The sequence below is a fragment of the Diabrotica undecimpunctata genome, chromosome 3 (genome assembly GCF_040954645.1).
Source record: "Diabrotica undecimpunctata isolate CICGRU chromosome 3, icDiaUnde3, whole genome shotgun sequence".
NCBI classification, from domain to species: Eukaryota; Metazoa; Arthropoda; class Insecta; order Coleoptera; family Chrysomelidae; genus Diabrotica; species Diabrotica undecimpunctata.
In genome coordinates this window covers 110,499,974-110,519,457 of record NC_092805.1, presented here as the reverse complement: position 1 = coordinate 110,519,457, position 19,484 = coordinate 110,499,974, and the positions used below count along the sequence as shown (strand labels likewise).

The window sequence follows — 19,484 nt, the reverse complement described above, 5'->3', positions numbered from 1 at the left end:
GAGTATATGTTTGTGACGCATTGGCCGAGGACATGGGACATACAGTGTTACGGCTTCCGCCCTACTATTGTTTATTTAATCCCATAGAGCATATGTGGCACCAACTAAAGTCAAATGTTAGGTCACAAAATGTTTCTCCCACTTTAAGTGGTAGTGTAGTCGAATTAATAAGGAAATGTGTTGATGATATCTCCCCAGAAAGTTGGAAAAATTCAGTACGCCATGTAATGAATGTAGAAAATTCATATGTTACTTTGAATCACATAATTAAACCAATTGTTATTAATCTGGAAGAGGATAGCGACAGCGAAACAGAATTAGGTATTTAGGAATTCATAAATATTACGATGATGATGATAATTATTCTTCTTCTTATTGTGCCGTCTTCTAACGAAGGTTGGCGATCACTTCTTTAAACGCTTCCCTATTTTTTCCAACGTGAAATATCTGTTCAACACTGAGATTAGTCCAATCTCTAATATTACTTCTTTCCAAGTCTCTTCTCCCTGTACTCTTTCTTGTATAATGACGAGTAGAAGAGAGTATTTATCGTTTCGAAGTATGCGGCCCAGATACGATGTTGTTCTTATTTTAATTGTGTTCCTAAGCTTTCTGCTATGTCCAATTCGTCTTAACACTTTTTCGTTTGAGACTTTTGATGATTGGAACTATCATATGGCGAATATAATAAATAGCAGATTTAATAAACTCACAACATTTGATACATATACAGTGTGTCCGTAAAGTATGGAATAAATTCGATATTTCTTAAATGAAAAGCCTTTTTAAAAAAATCTAAAACACGTCGATTTTTAAATTTAATGTTCTACATTTTACAATAAAATTTCATTATACAAGGTGATACACATTACAATGATGACGTCATCGGCTCTTTTTTTAAATATAACATCCTGTATTTTAGGACATTTTTAGATCGATAAAAATGAGCTGATTTCAAAAAAGTATAATACTCGGGTCTAATGGATATAGTTTGAAAGATATGCGCTTAGAAAATAAATTATTTATTATCAATTGCAAAAAAGTAGCCTATTTAATGATAAATATCCAGAAATACCCATCATGCAGTCAACAGTAAGTAAGATTTGAAAAGAAATTTCGAGAAACTGGTACGGTTGAAAATGCACGCAAATCAGGTCGTCCCTCTGTAAATTATGTTACAATTACAACATTAGATGTTCTACTTGCTTTATATGCAGTTTTATATTTTTTATACTGATTTTTACTCAGATAGACTCAGATTATGTGTATATATTATATTATATATTTTAATAAAATTGTTTTATTATATTTCAAAACTTTTTTTAGTAAATCCCATAGTTTCAATGGAATAATAATATTCTTTTAAGAATATAAATAGCCCAAAGTTTTTAACAAAGGAAGTAGACACAAATAATCATTGATTCCTACAAGTATATATTAGAATTCTAATAAAATAAGCAACTTATACACTGTGGAAACCATTTCTGGAAAAATTTTATTTCGGTCCTTATTTTAGAAAATTATAAAAAACGGTGAGACTTGTCATCTATTAATTTCAAATGTGCGCTTTTGTCAAACATAAATTTAGATATACAGGATGATTCACGCAAGCTTAGCATAGTCAATAATCCTTATTTTTAATGAAACACGTCCTGTATATTTTTAGGTTTTTAAAAGTCACTTACCAACCTGATCTCAACGAAATAAATCATGTAGAGTCTATTGTGAATAATACAATAATATAATGACATTTTGAAAATGTATAATTTTCTTTAAAACATTAAAATAAATGCTCCAACTATTCTTCACCTTGTTGCTAGGAATAATACAGTCTCCTATAAAACTCTAAACTTTGTTTAAAGTTTGAAGAGGAATATTCCATTCCATATTTCTGCAGTTATCCTTTCTTTGAAGTCTGCAATGTTGTTGGCTGTGTTGCATATACTTTGTTCTTGAGATAACCTAAGGAACCTGAGGAATTGAAACCCAAAAATTTCACAAAAAAAAAATTAAACAAATGACACGTTTATTCATTTAGAAATGATCATATGCTATACATACTTAACTAGAAGCTGTATACGCATAGCAATAAATTAAGTTGTATTTACTTTTACGAAAAAACATTAATCTATTACAAGAAATATCCGCCAGGTAGCCACGTTAAGTTTGATAACACATATTATTTCTTACATAAGATCAGTTATCGAACCACATAATTTATCTACAAAATGGTAATACCCACCAACAATTAATGAACTCAAAAATGACTAAAATAGAAAAAAGTAGACACACTAAAAGAACAACGCAACAAAAACCAATAAAAGAGCTCCACGTATAAAAGCATCTCCTCTGGATACTAGAGAAGATAAGATATGAATTTATAGGATAGTTAATCAATGATAAATAAATTACTAAATTTCATTGGAATGTCCATAGTTCGCTGAGTATCCACTACGTGATATTTTCAACAAGCATAAGCCATGGCCTCTACACTCCTAAGACCAACGTAATATAGTTTATTTCACGAAAAATGGTTGAGTGCTTAATGATTGCAATAAAACCCGATCGCAAGTACCCCAGCTTAGTCAACATTAGTGGAGCAGGTAAGTATTCAGGTAAAATTGAAGCTACTGTGGAGTGTCGTTATCTTGTTTGTATAATAAATTCCTGGTAGTATAAAAACGATTAAAAAATCGTACAAAATTATGAACACGATTAGAATACATTTTATTTCATAAAGTTGTAAACATTTTAACAGTGAGTTTCACTATCAATGGTTGATCTTTTAATGACCACAATAAATTTGTTGATCGTTAAGTATTTCCTGGAATAATTATACAGGTTCTCTCTATTCTGTATAATTTGTAAAAGTATATAAAACCAATAAGAAATTTTTAAATATACATTTTGTTTCATTTAGTTGAAAGTGTTACCAGTGTTATACCTACAGCACTTATAACAGCATTATGTGGCGTCCGTGGAAAAACATTGATGGTGCTTCTTCCAGTGTTCCAGCAAAGACAAAGCATTTATCTGCTGACGCTAGAGAAATCGTAAAAATAATATATAGTTCTTTACTTACAAGAGGACTTACTGCTAATACTGCTGCCAGTGAAATATCTGATTTAACGAAAATACCTCTAACCACAGTGAAAAGAATTGCATCAAATCCCATTAAGTCAAGAAGGAAGCGTAAGGATGCCGGTTCTACCAAATGTATTGGCGAAAGTGATAAGGACTTAATAAGACGAAAAATTTACACAATGTACGAAGAGCAACGCATACCTACATTAAATTCTTTAAAACAACGGCTTACTAATGATGATACACAAATAAACTGTAGCCGCATTAGTCTTTGGAGGATTTTGTCTAAAATGGGCTTTAGATATCGTACACTTGACAAAAGGCAAGTGTTTATGGAGTCCCATCGTTTACAAAAGTGGCGTACTGAATATATAACTTCCATAAGAAAGTACCGTACAGAAGATCAACTAATAATTTATCTGGACGAGACATGGTTTGACACTCATGAAACACCATCCAAAGGATGGTCCGATTCTTCCAATAGGTGTCAAACAAAAGCTCCATCAAACAAAGGGAAAAGAATAACAATTTTACATGCAGGATCAGAAAATGGTTGGGTCCCAAATGCCTTATGGCTTTCTGCGAAGAACATTAAAGTCTCCTGCGTGGACTACCATGAGGATACAACGGCAGAGCTTTTTGAGCAATGGTTTAAGAATTGTCTTATACCTAACCTTCCTCAAAATAGTGTGATAGTAATGGACAATGCAAGTTACCACAGTCGTCAATTACATAAGTCTCCAAGTGCAAATAACACGAAAATTGAAATTCAAAACTACCTGTTAGAAAAAGATATATATTTTGAAGAAAGTTATTTAAAAAATGAACTGTTAGAAGTGTTAAAATCATTTTCTATTAAAAGAGTATATGTTTGTGACGCATTGGCCGAGGACATGGGACATACAGTGTTACGGCTTCCGCCCTACTATTGTTTATTTAATCCCATAGAGCATATGTGGCACCAACTAAAGTCAAATGTTAGGTCACAAAATGTTTCTCCCACTTTAAGTGGTAGTGTAGTCGAATTAATAAGGAAATGTGTTGATGATATCTCCCCAGAAAGTTGGAAAAATTCAGTACGCCATGTAATGAATGTAGAAAATTCATATGTTACTTTGAATCACATAATTAAACCAATTGTTATTAATCTGGAAGAGGATAGCGACAGCGAAACAGAATTAGGTATTTAGGAATTCATAAATATTACGATGATGATGATAATTATTCTTCTTCTTATTGTGCCGTCTTCTAACGAAGGTTGGCGATCACTTCTTTAAACGCTTCCCTATTTTTTCCAACGTGAAATATCTGTTCAACACTGAGATTAGTCCAATCTCTAATATTACTTCTTTCCAAGTCTCTTCTCCCTGTACTCTTTCTTGTATAATGACGAGTAGAAGAGAGTATTTATCGTTTCGAAGTATGCGGCCCAGATACGATGTTGTTCTTATTTTAATTGTGTTCCTAAGCTTTCTGCTATGTCCAATTCGTCTTAACACTTTTTCGTTTGAGACTTTTGATGATTGGAACTATCATATGGCGAATATAATAAATAGCAGATTTAATAAACTCACAACATTTGATACATATACAGTGTGTCCGTAAAGTATGGAATAAATTCGATATTTCTTAAATGAAAAGCCTTTTTAAAAAAATCTAAAACACGTCGATTTTTAAATTTAATGTTCTACATTTTACAATAAAATTTCATTATACAAGGTGATACACATTACAATGATGACGTCATCGGCTCTTTTTTTAAATATAACATCCTGTATTTTAGGACATTTTTAGATCGATAAAAATGAGCTGATTTCAAAAAAGTATAATACTCGGGTCTAATGGATATAGTTTGAAAGATATGCGCTTAGAAAATAAATTATTTATTATCAATTGCAAAAAAGTAGCCTATTTAATGATAAATATCCAGAAATACCCATCATGCAGTCAACAGTAAGTAAGATTTGAAAAGAAATTTCGAGAAACTGGTACGGTTGAAAATGCACGCAAATCAGGTCGTCCCTCTGTAAATTATGTTACAATTACAACATTAGATGTTCTACTTGCTTTTGAAGAAGATGCGCACACTTCTGTTCGTAAGGTTAGTAGTGATCTCGATGTTTGCAAAACAACGGTACACAAAGTAAGCAAAGTAAGTAAAATGCACAGTTGTACAGGAATTAAATGAGGATGATCCAGATAAAAGAATACAATTTTGCGAAATAATGATCGATAACAGCCACCGAAACCCTCTTTTGGTTCAAAATATTATTTTTTTCTGATGAGACTACATTCAAATTAAATAGCGAGGTCAACCGTCAGAATTGTAGATACTGGGCAAAAGAAAACTCCAACTGGATGCGGGAACATCATATAAAATACCCGCAAATGGTAAACGTATGGGCTGCCATGCCATTGTAAAAAATAAAATCATTGTACCCTACTATTTCGAAGGTAATTTAAACGGGCCAGCATACCTTCAGTTTTTAAGTGGGTATCTCGTACCTACTTTAGTTAATTTATTCCCCAGTACAATTAATCTTGGAGGTTTTGATAAAAGTTTATGGTTTCAACAGGATGGTGCGCCTCCGCATTATGCTTTAGATGTTCGAAGGTACCTAAACGAAATTTTTCCGAATAGGTGGATTGGAAGCAGTTAACGAATTTGTATACCTGGGAACGCTCGTCAACACTGAAAATGACACTACCGCAGAGATAAACCGCAGAATTTGCACGGCTAATAGATGCTATTTTGGGCTTAATCTCCTTTTTAAATCTACAGTTATATCAAGAAATACAAAAGTAAAACTCTACAAAACAATAATACGCCCAGTTCTAACATATGGTTCAGAAACCTGGACTTTAACAAAAAGCAATGAAAACATGTTAGGATGTTTCGAAAGAAAAATACTAAGGCGCATCTATGGAGCGGTAAATGAAAATGGTATCTGGAGAAGACGATACAACTTCGAACTCTATAGTATATACCAGGAACCAGATATCGTAAAACACATAAAGATAGGACGTCTGAGGTGGGTAGGCCATGTAATGCGGATGGAGCAAACCGACCCAGCTAGAAAAACGCTCCTTGATAGACTTATTGGTCAAAGAAGAAGAGGAAGACCCAGAACAAGATTCCTAGATAACATCGATGAAGACATGAGAAATATGGAAATACGTGCTTGGCGGAGGAAGGCGATGGATAGGGACGACTGGAGAAAAATTCTTGGGGAGGCTAGGACCCACACAGCGTTGTAAAGCCAAAATGATGATGGTGGATTGGAAGACGTGGACATATTGAATGGTCAGCGAGGTCGCCAGACCTCAATCCTTTGAATTATTTTGTGTGGGTCATTTAAAGAATGTTATTTATAAAACAAAACCTGCAACTATTGGAGACTTAAAAACAAGAATTCGTAAAGAAATAAACAATATTTCTCAAGAAAGCATAAACAAGGTTCTACAAGAATTTGTACAACGTTTGGGTTACTGTCAAATTCAACAAGGGCTACAATTCGAACATTTAAGATTAAGTCATGTATTAATTACTGGATTACTTTCAAGTTATTTATTATAATTTATTAATATTATAAATCAATAAAAATTAATTTTCTAAGCGCATATCTTTCAAATTATATCCGTTAGACACCCAGTATTATACTTTTTTGGAATCAGCTCATTTTTATCGATCTAAAAATGTTCTAAAATACAGGGTGTTACATTAAAAAAAGAGCCGATGACGTCATCACTGTAATGTGTATCACCTTGTATAATGAAATTTTATTGTAAAATGTAGAACATTAAATTTAAAAATCGGCTAGTTTTAGATTTTTTTAAAGAAGTTGTTCATTTAGGAAATATCGAATTTATTCCATACTTTACGGACACACTGTATGTGAATTTGACACTGAAATTTAAAGTTCGCTGAAATTTAAAGTTCGAATAAATACACGAAACAATAGATAGCATTTGAAGTTTTTATTAAGTGTTTTAAAAATAATGTAATTTTAAAATAATAATGTTTTCATTGTTTCCAATTAAAAAATCTAACTGTCACACAAGCAGAGACCATAAATTGAAAACAGTTTTCGGTATATTTAAGCTAAAAATAGGATTTGCCTCAATTAATAAAATAAACGACACCTACATATCACGATCAAATGAAACTAATATGTAAAAGCTTAATGAGATATCAAAAATACTGGATAAAATCTACAAGAAGTCCGATGAAAAAAATTAAGCTAATTAAATAACAGTTGTTAATGTAAATGTTTGTTTTGCTCTTCGCCTCAAGCAAAGAAATCTCCAGTAATTAATTATGTAGAATCGAAATAAACATTTAAAAAAAATCATCCTTCGATTTTGTACGGTTCTGGGGATAATTGAAGCCAAATTTTCAACAGATAAAGACAAATTGATTAAGATATAATATTAAACGCGAGAGTATGGAGTTGGTAAATATGCTCACCAAAAGAAGAGTACAATTTGCAGTACAAAAGAAGAAGTGGAAAAGACAAAGACCGAAAGAATTAGGTGTAGGACAAGGGTAAGGAACTTTTTTAATCAACGGGCCAATTCAAATTTTAAAATTTTTTGGCGAGTTGCTCATAAAGTAAAACCTATTAATAATTTACAAAATTTATTTATAATAAACATTAGGATAAAAAAAGTATAAAATTTAAAAAAAAAGTAGATTTCATATACAAATTTTAATGCAAAATAAAAATAAACAAGAAAAGAATAGAAAAACGAATTTACTTGAAATTTTTAATGAGAAATTTGGTATTGTTTTTTCGATAGGTACAAGCTGATCAATATCAGCCGTAATTGATGGCGTATGTGGTTTTTTAATCGTGAATCACATAGTTTTGATCGGTTTGATTAATTTCATGGTTGAAAATAATTTATTGTTCCCAAACATACGTACTTCATTTGCATTGCATTTTTCGTCAAAAGCGGAAATTTCTCAGATATGACATAAGGTTTATAAAATGCTTTGATGTTTACTGAGAAAGATACATTTTTTAAATCCATGTTATTCTGCATGTCAGTCACTTCCATTTGAAAGTCTTCGGGAACTGTATCCACATCGATATTAAATGGCGAGGAAAACATTTTCATGAAAACTGATCGGCGTTGAACATTGGGAATTATAATTAAAATTCGTTGATTAAAATGTCTAATATATTGTGCTTATTTTTGAGAAGTAGTAACGTTTTCTTATTTTAAATTGTGAAAAATGGGACACATTATTAAGCAAAAGATGCTGTTTTCACGATTTTAATTTGCTCTCAAAGCCCTGAATTTTATCATACAAATTGTAAATAAACTGTCCTTTGTCCTGAAGTTCTACATTAAGATCATTGAGTCATGTCGATAAGAAACCCAAAATCGCACATTCTTTTTTTGTTACCAAAATGAGGAAAGGCATATTCCTTCATATCCAATAACAATATATTTTATAATATAATGTATTTCGCTTTTTAAGTTTTAGGATCCTCTTTTTAACGTTGCAACTCTACTAAGCTAAAGGGTTTCGGTATTAAAAACCACGTCTCGATATTCAGTTTCTAATTCTTTCAGATATTTTTTAAATTTACGGTAATTCAATATTTAATTTAATAAAACTTAAAGAGTTTCTATTATTATTTTATTCCTAAAACTCTCTTTATCGAAAATATTTTCTTCAAACTGTAAAAAATTCACATCTACTCAGATATAGCGCCCAATAACGTGTGCAAATGATAAATTTGTTTTACCAAAATGGGTGTACTGTTCGGGCAATGTTTCCATTTTATGATCGCCATAACCATCCTCCCGAGAAGATTATTCGCAGCGTGCTGGATAAATTTGAGTCCACTGGTTCAGTGAATAATCAAGCAAAATCCGTACATCGACGAAACATCAAATCTGCTAAAAACGTCGCCGCCATCCATGAGAGTGTGCAGGCAAATCCGAGGCAATCGATTTCATGGCGCTTACAAGAACTTAGCCTTTTACAGGCCACAACTTCGCAAATCTTGCATATTAAAAATTCAACTGATCCAGAAGCTCAAAGTTAACGATAATAGAAAATGACGAGTCTTTGCCAAATGGGCTCTGAAGCAGTTCGAAACTGACTTTAATTTTCATTCAAAAATCATCTTCCACGATAAGGCCCATGTTTGCATCAATGGGTACGTCAACAAAGAAAATTAACATATTTGAGACGATACTCCAAATGAGATACAAAAACATCCAATGGATCTCGAAAAAATCACTATTTCATGTAGATTTGGGGCTGACGGCATCAGCAGTTTAAATATCTTTAAGAAAACCATTGGCCAGATCATCACCATCAACGGCAAGCGCTATAGGTCCATGATTACCAACGTCTTTTGTTCTTAATTGAATGATAAGAACACCAACGACATTTGGTTTCAACAAAAAGACGCTACGTGCTACATGGCACATTGTACATTCTGCACGAGAGATTTGAGGGCATAGTCATCTTTCGTGGAGGTCATGTGAACTGATTTTCGAGATTGTGCGAGATTACCACTATTTCTTATAAGGTTTTCTTAAGTCGCAGATTTACGCAAATTAGACACAAACTACGACGGTGATAAAAACACATCAACCAATGTAATCGGTCAAATTCAGCCTGATTTATGCGCTAGAGTCATTGAAAAATTTAAAAAACTTTTTTCAAAATTATACCACCCAGAAAATCTAAGCCTAGATATCTAATGTCGCAATTTAAAATTGTTTATTTACTTAATATACATTTATAGACAAACAATTATTAAAATACACATTAGGACGAACACATTATGAAATTGTCACTTTTGAGTGATCATGGCACATGGTCAATGAATTAAATACCAAATACCTCAAGGTGATGAAAGCCTGCCAGATCCGGAAGTTTCTGTTAAAGAACAATGACAGTTTTCGGTTTTAGGAGAAAAGGTATATAGATCAATTTTAGACAAATTATTATTATGTTATTGGATATTATATAGCAGCCGTATGTCATGATTGGTAGTATACACTGATCGAATGCTTTTATCTTCTGGTGAATTAGCATCTTCGATTTGAATTTTACTGAATTTCTACCAAAAGATGACCAAGCTAGTTTCATTCTTCTATTGATTTTTGGAGGTAAGGAGCCAGATTTATGGATTAATTATCCCAGGTATTCATACTATCTACTGTCTCAAGTGCAGTGTTGTTATATATATATATATATATATATATATATATATATATATATATATATATATATATATATAGTAAACTGTTAAATATTGGGGAAATCTGCAAGAAAGACTCTAATGTGTATCAATTGTTTCGCCGAACGTTTTCGCCAAAGAGAATTAATTTGGCTTCTTCAGGGCTGAAAGAGAATAAATTATAATTAGCTACCATATATTATCTATTAAAACATTATTGATCTTACCGTAACTGAGAATTGTAGAGTTAGAATATTAAAAAACTTAGCTAGTAACATAGTGGTGTTTTTTGTTACTATGTGCAAAAAAAGTTTTTTTGTAAGGTTTGAAATGTATGGTAGCTTTGAACTTAACACGTAAAGGCTTACCCAAGGTTAATCGAAAAACCCAATGTAACTACATTTAAAAGGAGGTAATTCTTTGAATTGTCGGCAATAACAAAATTTTTGATTTTTAGATAGTTTAAAAGTGAGCTTCTGTTTTAGCCAGAACGCAAGCGCTGACAACTTCATTGTTCTTATGAATCTTTATGTCGTTAAAGTTCATTGGTAAAAAACGAATGAATTTAAATCCCAGTATGGGGAAATATTATTTTTATTTATTTTATTTAATTATATTATATTGTTCATGTATTATTGCATCTTATTGAGATGTATCTAAGAAAAGCAAGGGAATGTTATATATTTTTTTGTGTTAATGAAAATTAATTATAAAGGTATGTTAGTTGTTAATGGATATATCAGTCAAGTTAGTTATCTGTGATATAGTATTGTTCTTGGTATCTGATTTAAGTAACAAGTGGTATATATCGCTTAGATTCTTGATGTCACTCTTAACATTAATGGAGAAATCGTTAAGGAAAATATAAGACATTTCAATGAACTCTCTTTTAGATTTATTGTTCTCACGGTGGAGAATTGTGGTGTTAGTATAGTCCATGAGATGACCAGTGGAATGGACATGTTTGGCTAATGCACAACGGTCAGGGTGAAGTCGAGAATCACTTTTGTGTAGTGTAATACGTGATTTCAATAATTGAGATGTTTGACCGATGTAGGAATTGTTGCAAGAGAGACATGGAATGTTGTAGACAATATTACTAAGCCTATCTATGGGAGTCTTATCTTATATCTTAGAATAAAGATTATTAATTGTTAGGGCTGATCTACAAGCCACATTAAGTTTAATGTTGTTATTATTATTGCCAAAGCTATTTTCAACACTTTTCAGAATCCTTGTTAACCCCGGAGTGATATCTTTGAAATATGGTAGTGAAAAATATTTGTTTATAGGAGTATTCGAGACTGGGTTCCCACTTAAGACATCAGGATCAGCATTGTTAGTCGCGAAGGAAGGTGTATATATATATATATATATATATATATATATATATATATATATATATATATATATATATATATATATTCAACAGATAAAGACAAATTGATTAAGATGTATATATATATATATATATATATATATATATATATATATATATAAATAATATTATATAATTGACGAGGAGACTTGTGGTAGGGTTGTCAGAAGGGAACCATGGAAATGAAACGTTCAGTTTTTTTGAATTTGTATTGAGAATGTTTAATAGTTAATCAATTTTATATTTACCTTTGGGTAGCATTATTTGGCCAAGTTGTTTCAAATTAAATAAAGGAGAATCTTTGAATACGTTAATATCACTACTACTATAAAGTTAATCTACCCTTAAGTAAATGCTACATCTGCCCTATGTATCAAGTGTTACATTCTGCACCAGGAATGTGGTAAATAATATTAATTTGTTCAAGAGGAGACAAAAGAGTTTTAGTTCTGGAAGAAGAAGATTATCAGACAGTCTTAGCGTTCTTAGTGGTAGTGATAGTGGTTCTTTGGTATATTTCTGAACAATTTAAAGTTAATCTGTAACTTGAAGAAGGTAGGATATGGATAAAAAATGGGATATTGATGAAATCAAAAGGATTGTGATAAAACAATTTTCTTTACCAGAATGCAAATTCTTTGATTTAAAATAATGCTCTTTTAAAACACTTGTTTTTTAATTGTTCGGCAATATTATTTGATATTATATGGTATTGGTATTGGTAACATTTTCATACAATTTACTTCACAGATCTGTAAATTATTTCTTTTTCGAAAATCCACCTGCAATAAATATTTATCAAAATAAATATTTTAACTACATATAAATCTACTGATTTGTAATAAATATTTTAACGATGTGATTAAACAGCCTATATATTAAATAATGTTTTAATTAAAACAAATCCTGCATATCTCTATTGTAAACCAAACTCGATATGAAAGTATATCCCTAACCTACACCAATCCGTTACGCCCATGCCGGAATCCCCAATCGCGATTTTCTTGAATCGAGCTACTAGCAGTTGACTCATTTTTTAGTCGGATCAGTAATGCGGAGCAGGCCGTGGCAAATGTAACTCGGCCGACTCGAGGCTATTTCGACCTCACTCATTCCTTAATTTCAATGCTTTCTAGGTTTTTCAATGAAAACTTGGTTTCAGTTGGTGTGTAGTGAACGGAAACTGAAAAATTTTGAAATGCGCCGAAATGTCAAAGTGCTCGTCGTTTTATCCGCGGCTTGGATGTTTGTTGTTGTTTTTTATCTACAAAATAATAGAGAATTAAAGGTGAGTTTAATCTGTTTTATTTTAATAATAAATAAATTTATTAGTAAGTAAGGAATTTTGTTATGCAAAATAACAGTAGGTACCACTACCTATATATAATTGAGGGTGTGTTTGTCTCAACAGCTGATTTTCGTCAGGGGGTGTCAGAGTTGTATCGAAGGGAGAATTGCAAGGGCAGAGTTTATGCAAGAGTTATCTGTATTATAATCTTTTAACATTTTTTACACACGTATTTAACAGTAGAATTAATTTTTGAAATAAAAAATAAGAACGTTGTCTGTTTGACTGGTGTTTGACTTAATAATTATAATTTTTATGAACAAATTACATTCTCTGCTATATTTTTTTAAATACTTCATAAACTTCATATCTTTGTTCAAGTAATTTTTTTCATAATAAATTATGTTTTTGATTATTTGTATTACAGTCATATTTCCATACTTTTGTTAGTTTTAATATTATTACTACCACATCTATTGCGTAAAAATAATATTTAGATTCGATTTAGTCAATTTTTCTAAAGATGTCAATATCAGACATTAATTCTGCTACTATTTTATGACTGTATTTTCCCATTACGCGAAAATTTTTCGAATAATTACGAAGTGAATGTTTTCGTTAATTTGCTTTTTAATTTATAACTGTAACCTTACAGAATAAAACGAAATTTTAATAAATTTTATCCAGTTTTTATCAAAATAATTATTTTTTCAATAATACAATAAATAGAAACATTGTTTACCAGCTTCATATTTCATTTAAAATATGATTTTAACCATAAACGTATGAATACCTTAGTTATGTTTAATTACATAATTTAATTTATAGATTTATGCTAAATTTATCTACAGTAATAACAATATAATTATGTTCATGTTCGTACGTCATAGATTGAATGACGTCAAAAATAAATTATGCCAAAAGTTTTCTAAAAATTTCTTTTATTCCTTTGATAATAGATTTGCAGGTGAGTGCTATTACCAAAGGAAAAATATTTGTACGTGAATTCAAAATAATTATGGTCTACATATATTCAACAAAATAGTCATTACTTAAATAATCATAGGCATTTTAAATAGTCATTATATAAATATGTATAATTATATCTTGTATATATATATATATATATATATATATATATATATATATATATATATATATATATATATATAATATATAGTCCTCTCTCTCTATAACGATATGCAAGGGACCGGGAATTTTTATCGTTATACAGAGAGAGATAAAATTCGGTACTGTAATATTAATAATACTGTACTAAATAACCTATTTTAATTTAAAAAAATTATCAAAATGAATATAAATGAATTAACATTGTATTCCACATAGATTTATTAACGAATAATATAAGCAATACAGTATAAAAAATGACTGTACAATTAAAATATGTGTACTGTACACATGTTTCCACAGCACTCATATCGTCTTCCTGGTGGATGAAGAATCGATGCAGTACTTTTGCTGCATCTAATGCCTGCTGAAGGGTCGGAGCTGGTTCTGGCTCTGCTTCCACTTCCGAGTCACTGTTTTCTTCTTCTTCTACATGAACTGCTTGCAGGATGTCCTCGTCAGAAAGTCCAGCTGTTGTAGCTACATTTTCATCAACTTCTTCAAAATCTGTTAGCTCTTCCGGCTCGTAGGTGATAGTAAGTTCAAACTTTGCCGTGAAATGACTTGGATGTCAAATAACCATTGAAAAGATGGCGGAAGTGATTGTGGAAGGTGTTCTAGTGTTTGCTGAAATCCAGAAAAAAGGAATAAAAAAGAGAAAATGCCGCACTTCTAGCGTCCTTTTTTTTATATTCCTTTATCTGTACATTCCATATTGCTTTCTCAGTTTCGTGTAACTCCATGAAGCTAACACTCTCCCTTTCAGACCATTTTCATTTTGTGTTTACTTCTCGTTTTCGATTTTTCAACAACGACGCCATTTTAATTTTACAATACCACACTACTTGGATCCAAGCGTCCTACTTAACTTCGATAGAACCTGTTGATACAAGTGTACTTAAATGAACAGGTGACACAATCAAAGTAGATTCCAAGTGTTACGCGCGCAACGCGCAACAGGCGTGTCAACCCGCCTTAAGCATAGGCACTTCCTCTGTCAAACTAACCTAAAATTATAAAAAAAAAATTTAAAAGACAGGGAAACCATAGTGATAATTTTAGAATGAAAGAACAAATAAAAGCACATTAATAAAATGTCGTCAAATGTTAAGTAATTTTGTTAATTTTGTAGTAACGTACTCACAAGGGTAAGCCTGTTAAAGATACAACTTCATTGTATAATGTAGTTTTTTGAGAAAGTATGTTTTGAGAAAGAGTTAAATCTAAATCGTATACAAACAATATGTTGAGCTAACTGGTCTGCAAAATATCCGGAAGATATCTAAATTTGAATACCAACGCACCTATAACCCATAAAGATGTGTTGTATTCAGACTTACTGACAGAGCAATTAAGCTATCTATACCACAATACCATTCCGAAAATCTGAAAAAGTTAAACATATCTTAGAAAAAAATAATTATCTTCCAGAATTTTACAACCATCTAATTAAAAAAAGAAGTTGCATTATCAGAAATCAATCTAATTCCAATATCAATCAAAAACAAACGGAAACCATACCTAGCAATAATAATGGTAATGTCCCTAAATCAAACACTATAGATCTTTCCCATACCTATAAAAATTAAATTGTGTATTAAAAAAGAAAAGAAACAAATGAAAAAATATTAAATAAAAAATTTAAGGTGCTTCAAGTACATCGATAGGCTTTGAAAACTTATATTTTACTCTCTTGGGTAAATATGTTTTGAGCAACACAAGCTACGTATATGTTACAGTTTTTCTTTTTCCCCCACGAAACTTAAAAAGTAGATAATCTCCTACAGCTAGTGCACTAACAACATCTACTTCTGAAAATTCAGTTGCTTCTTGCTTATCGATTTCTATGTCATCTAAGCTATTACCACTTTCTATCCACTCTTCAGAACTTTCAGAATCGGAAGTTTATTTTTTCTTTTTCTTAATTTGATCTAATCTCTGTTGCTCTCTTACAAAAGCTTTCTTTTTTTCTTCTTTAAGTTTTCTGGCTTTTCCCATATTTTTTTTCTTATGATAGTTTTGCCACGCTTTTGAAGTAACAACTGATGGTATTTTCTCCTCACTTTTTCTTTTTTTGTTTGCTCTGAAAGTCGGACTAGTCAGAATAACACTCTTTTAAAGGATGATGGCACATCTAAAGGAAAGGTACTATTTAAAACAGTTTCTCCAGCTTTAATTTCAGTATTATTAGTTCTTCGGGACTACAAAACTGGTAATTAGGATCTCTTGAAGTTTAACCAAACCAGGACCTGGTTTGGGTCATACATAAAATGTTCCTGTTATTTCAGCTGCTTGACTGAATATGTTTATAGGTCTGTTAGATTTCAAGGTTTCATGGTTTTCAGCCGTTAGATTTTGCGCTATATTAGAAATAGTTTTTGCTTATTGTTTGTCCTCTCTTTTATTTATTTCTTCATATGCGCCATTACAAATTTGAAAGAGTGAGTATCTGTCAATTCGATTTGCTGATCGTTTGAAAGACAATCTTTAAATTTGTGAAATTTGTCTTTACCAATTCATTCTTCGAGTGCCGTTATAAATATTGCTGTGTTGCTCCTATTATTTCTGACCACAACCTGGTGTAGTGATATTTAGTCAAATTTGACATTTTTAACAATAGAAGGACACAAACCAGTTAGTCTAGGCGGGATCTGTTTTGGATTGGACATTTTCCATAGGAAGCTATTTTTTTGCTGGAATCCCTTGAGGATGTGCCCAATATCGATAATCACGATATGCGGCAGTCGCAAAACCTGTGCTAAATTTTTTATTTAACAAAATCTGAAAACAATTGAAAATTTCTCATTTTTTTGCTCCTATTTTCGTTTATAATTCGGAAAATGTTGATCCTAGAGAAAAAATTATACCAAGTTAAAAGTTTCGTTATTCAATTTTACACAATATTTCGTTAGCTAGAAATTGAAAATTTAATGTTTATTGTTGAAAAAATAGCAATAATTGGAAAAAAAAGTACAAAAAATGAAGTTAATCCTTTAAATGTTTTCGGCTTTCTAAACTTGACTTACAAGCTCTATATTCCGCCTAGAAAAACCTTTAAATATGTTTAAAACGTGTGCTAAATTTTGTTAAGATCGGTCGGATAGGTATTGCATAATAATTTTGCAATCCAGCCTACTGGAAAAAAATCGCAAATTTTCAAATTTATAGTAAGCCCTAAATAAGGCCCTCAGATAGTTGCAAATTTTTTTACACATAAAAGAAGGCTCAAACTTTCAAACACTTTTCGTAAAATTCAAATCGGTTCACTAGGAGAGCCTAGAAAGTTTTTTAAAGTTTTAAACATTTTTTTATATATATTAGGCTTATAAACAAATTGAATAACTTTACGAGCTTTAAACATATCAATTTCAAAATTTATACACTTAAAGAACATTAAAAGACGCTTCTTCAAAAAAAAATACATTCGGCTTACTGGTTGCCGAGATATTGAAGGTCAAAGTTGGCATATATTTGCCGTGTAACTATAAGTGATAGAGGGCTCGTTTCTAAACAAATACCCTCGTCTTGTCAAGTACTTATATGAAAAGTTTTACGTAATGCGCTTTATGGCAACATCCATAAAAAAGACAAATAAAAAACCGTTTTCGCGTAAAATGTCGCTCGGAATGCATGAGAGGTGGTGGTGGGAGACATTCACTCGAAATGTGAATCGGTGAGTTCAAAATCATAGTGCGCGCTAAAAATTGCATTATCTCGGCTTCTTGTTAACCAATTTTGCTCTTTTTTTTTTAATCGATGTCTCGGACGACAAGAATTTCAAATATCATATTTTCAAGTACCATTTTTAATTGCAAAATTGGGAAATTTGCAATAAACAATTGTATGTTAAACAAGTAATTGCATTTTTTCTTCCTGCTTTTTTTTTGAGCTTGCAATTTATACATTAAAGTAAATTGTTACTTTTAGTAAACCAATATGTATTTATAAATTGTTAATAAATAATTTAAATTGTTAAAACAAAGGCAAACGAAAAAAAATTTTTTTCATAAATAAACTTTATTTTGACTCAATCTTTAATAATTTTTTTTAAGTCTTTTTCTTTTTTTGGAAGGACAAGAATCTTCAGGTCTGACCTTGACCTTCAATATCTCGGCAACCAGTAAGCCGAATGTATCGTTTTTTTTTCAAAGAAGCGTCTTTTAATGGTCTTAAAGTGTATAAGTTTTTAAATTGTAACGTTTAAAGCTCGTAAAGTTATTCAATTTGTTTATAAGCCTAAAAAATGTTTAAAATTTTAAAAAAATTTCTAGGCTCTCCCAGTGAACCGATTTGAATTTTACAAAAAGCGTTTGAAAGTTTGAGCTTTCCTCTATATGTAAAAAAAAATTGCAACTCTTTGAGAGCCTTATTTATTGCTTACAAGAAATTTGAAAATTTGCAATTTTTTTCCAGTAGGCTGGATTGCAAAATTATTATGCAAAAACCTATCCGACCGATCTTAACAAAATTTAGCACGTTTTAAACATATTAAAAGGTTTTTCTAGGCGGAATATGGAGCTTGTAAGTCACGTTTAGAAAGTCGAAAACGTTTAAAGGATTAACTTAATTTTTTTGTACTTTTTTGTCCAATTATTGCTATTTTTTCAACAATAAACATGAAATTTTCAATTTCTAGCTAACGAAATATTGTGTAAAATTTAATAATGAAACTTTTAACTTCGTATAATTTTTTCTCTAGGATCAATATTTTCCGAATTATAAACGAAAATATTAGCAAAAAAATGAGAAATTTTCAATTGTTTTCAGATTTTGTTAAATAAAAAATTTAGCACAGGGTTTGCGACTGGCGCATATCGTGATTATCGATATTGGGCACATCCTGAAGGGATTCCAGCAAAAAAATAGCTTTCTATGGAAAATGTCCATTATGGTCTGAATTTCTACAGATCCCGCCTAGTCTAAGTAGCTTTCAACTCATTTGCGTTGAAAGCTACTGGTTTGCTGAGAAATTGACTTTAAAGCGTTCTTTAATATGGGGCAAAATGTTGTTTTTGTAACTTACTTTCAGAATTATCAAGTCTCTATTTTTTTACTTCATTACATTACATTTTGTACATATCAAATTTGGTATTTCTTTTGGTTTCTTTAACTGTAAGTTAAACAACGAGTTAAACAACGAATTAACTTATTAAACAACGAATTCACTGAAAAGGGCTTAACAATCAACGCAAAAAAACAAAATGGATGGTGGTCGTAAAAATTAATATCGAAGACTCAGTACTAAGATTAGATAACAAAATCCTGGAAATGGTGGAACACTTTAGATATCTGGGTAGCTGGATTGACTGCAGGGTTGAAAGTGACGAGGAAATTTTGACCAGAATAGAACTCGCACGGAAAAACTTTATTAACTGGCGGTCTGTATTATGCAGTA

General features: G+C 31.0%; 1 protein-coding gene across 3 annotated transcripts in view; it reads left to right on the top strand.

Annotated features, from left to right (window-relative positions):
• The first annotated feature begins 12,641 nt into the window (after positions 1-12,641).
• The window catches only part of Pgant2 (polypeptide N-acetylgalactosaminyltransferase 2), a 354,922-nt gene continuing 348,079 nt past the window's right edge, over positions 12,642-19,484 (top strand). For 2 of the 3 annotated variants that reach the window (XM_072526601.1, XM_072526600.1), the window contains exon 1: positions 12,642-12,961. In XM_072526601.1, the coding sequence (XP_072382702.1) occupies positions 12,818-12,961 (144 nt within the window). In that variant the 5' untranslated portion in view covers positions 12,642-12,817. The remainder of the gene's footprint in view (positions 12,962-19,484) is intronic. The other variant, XM_072526602.1, reaches the window with a different exon arrangement.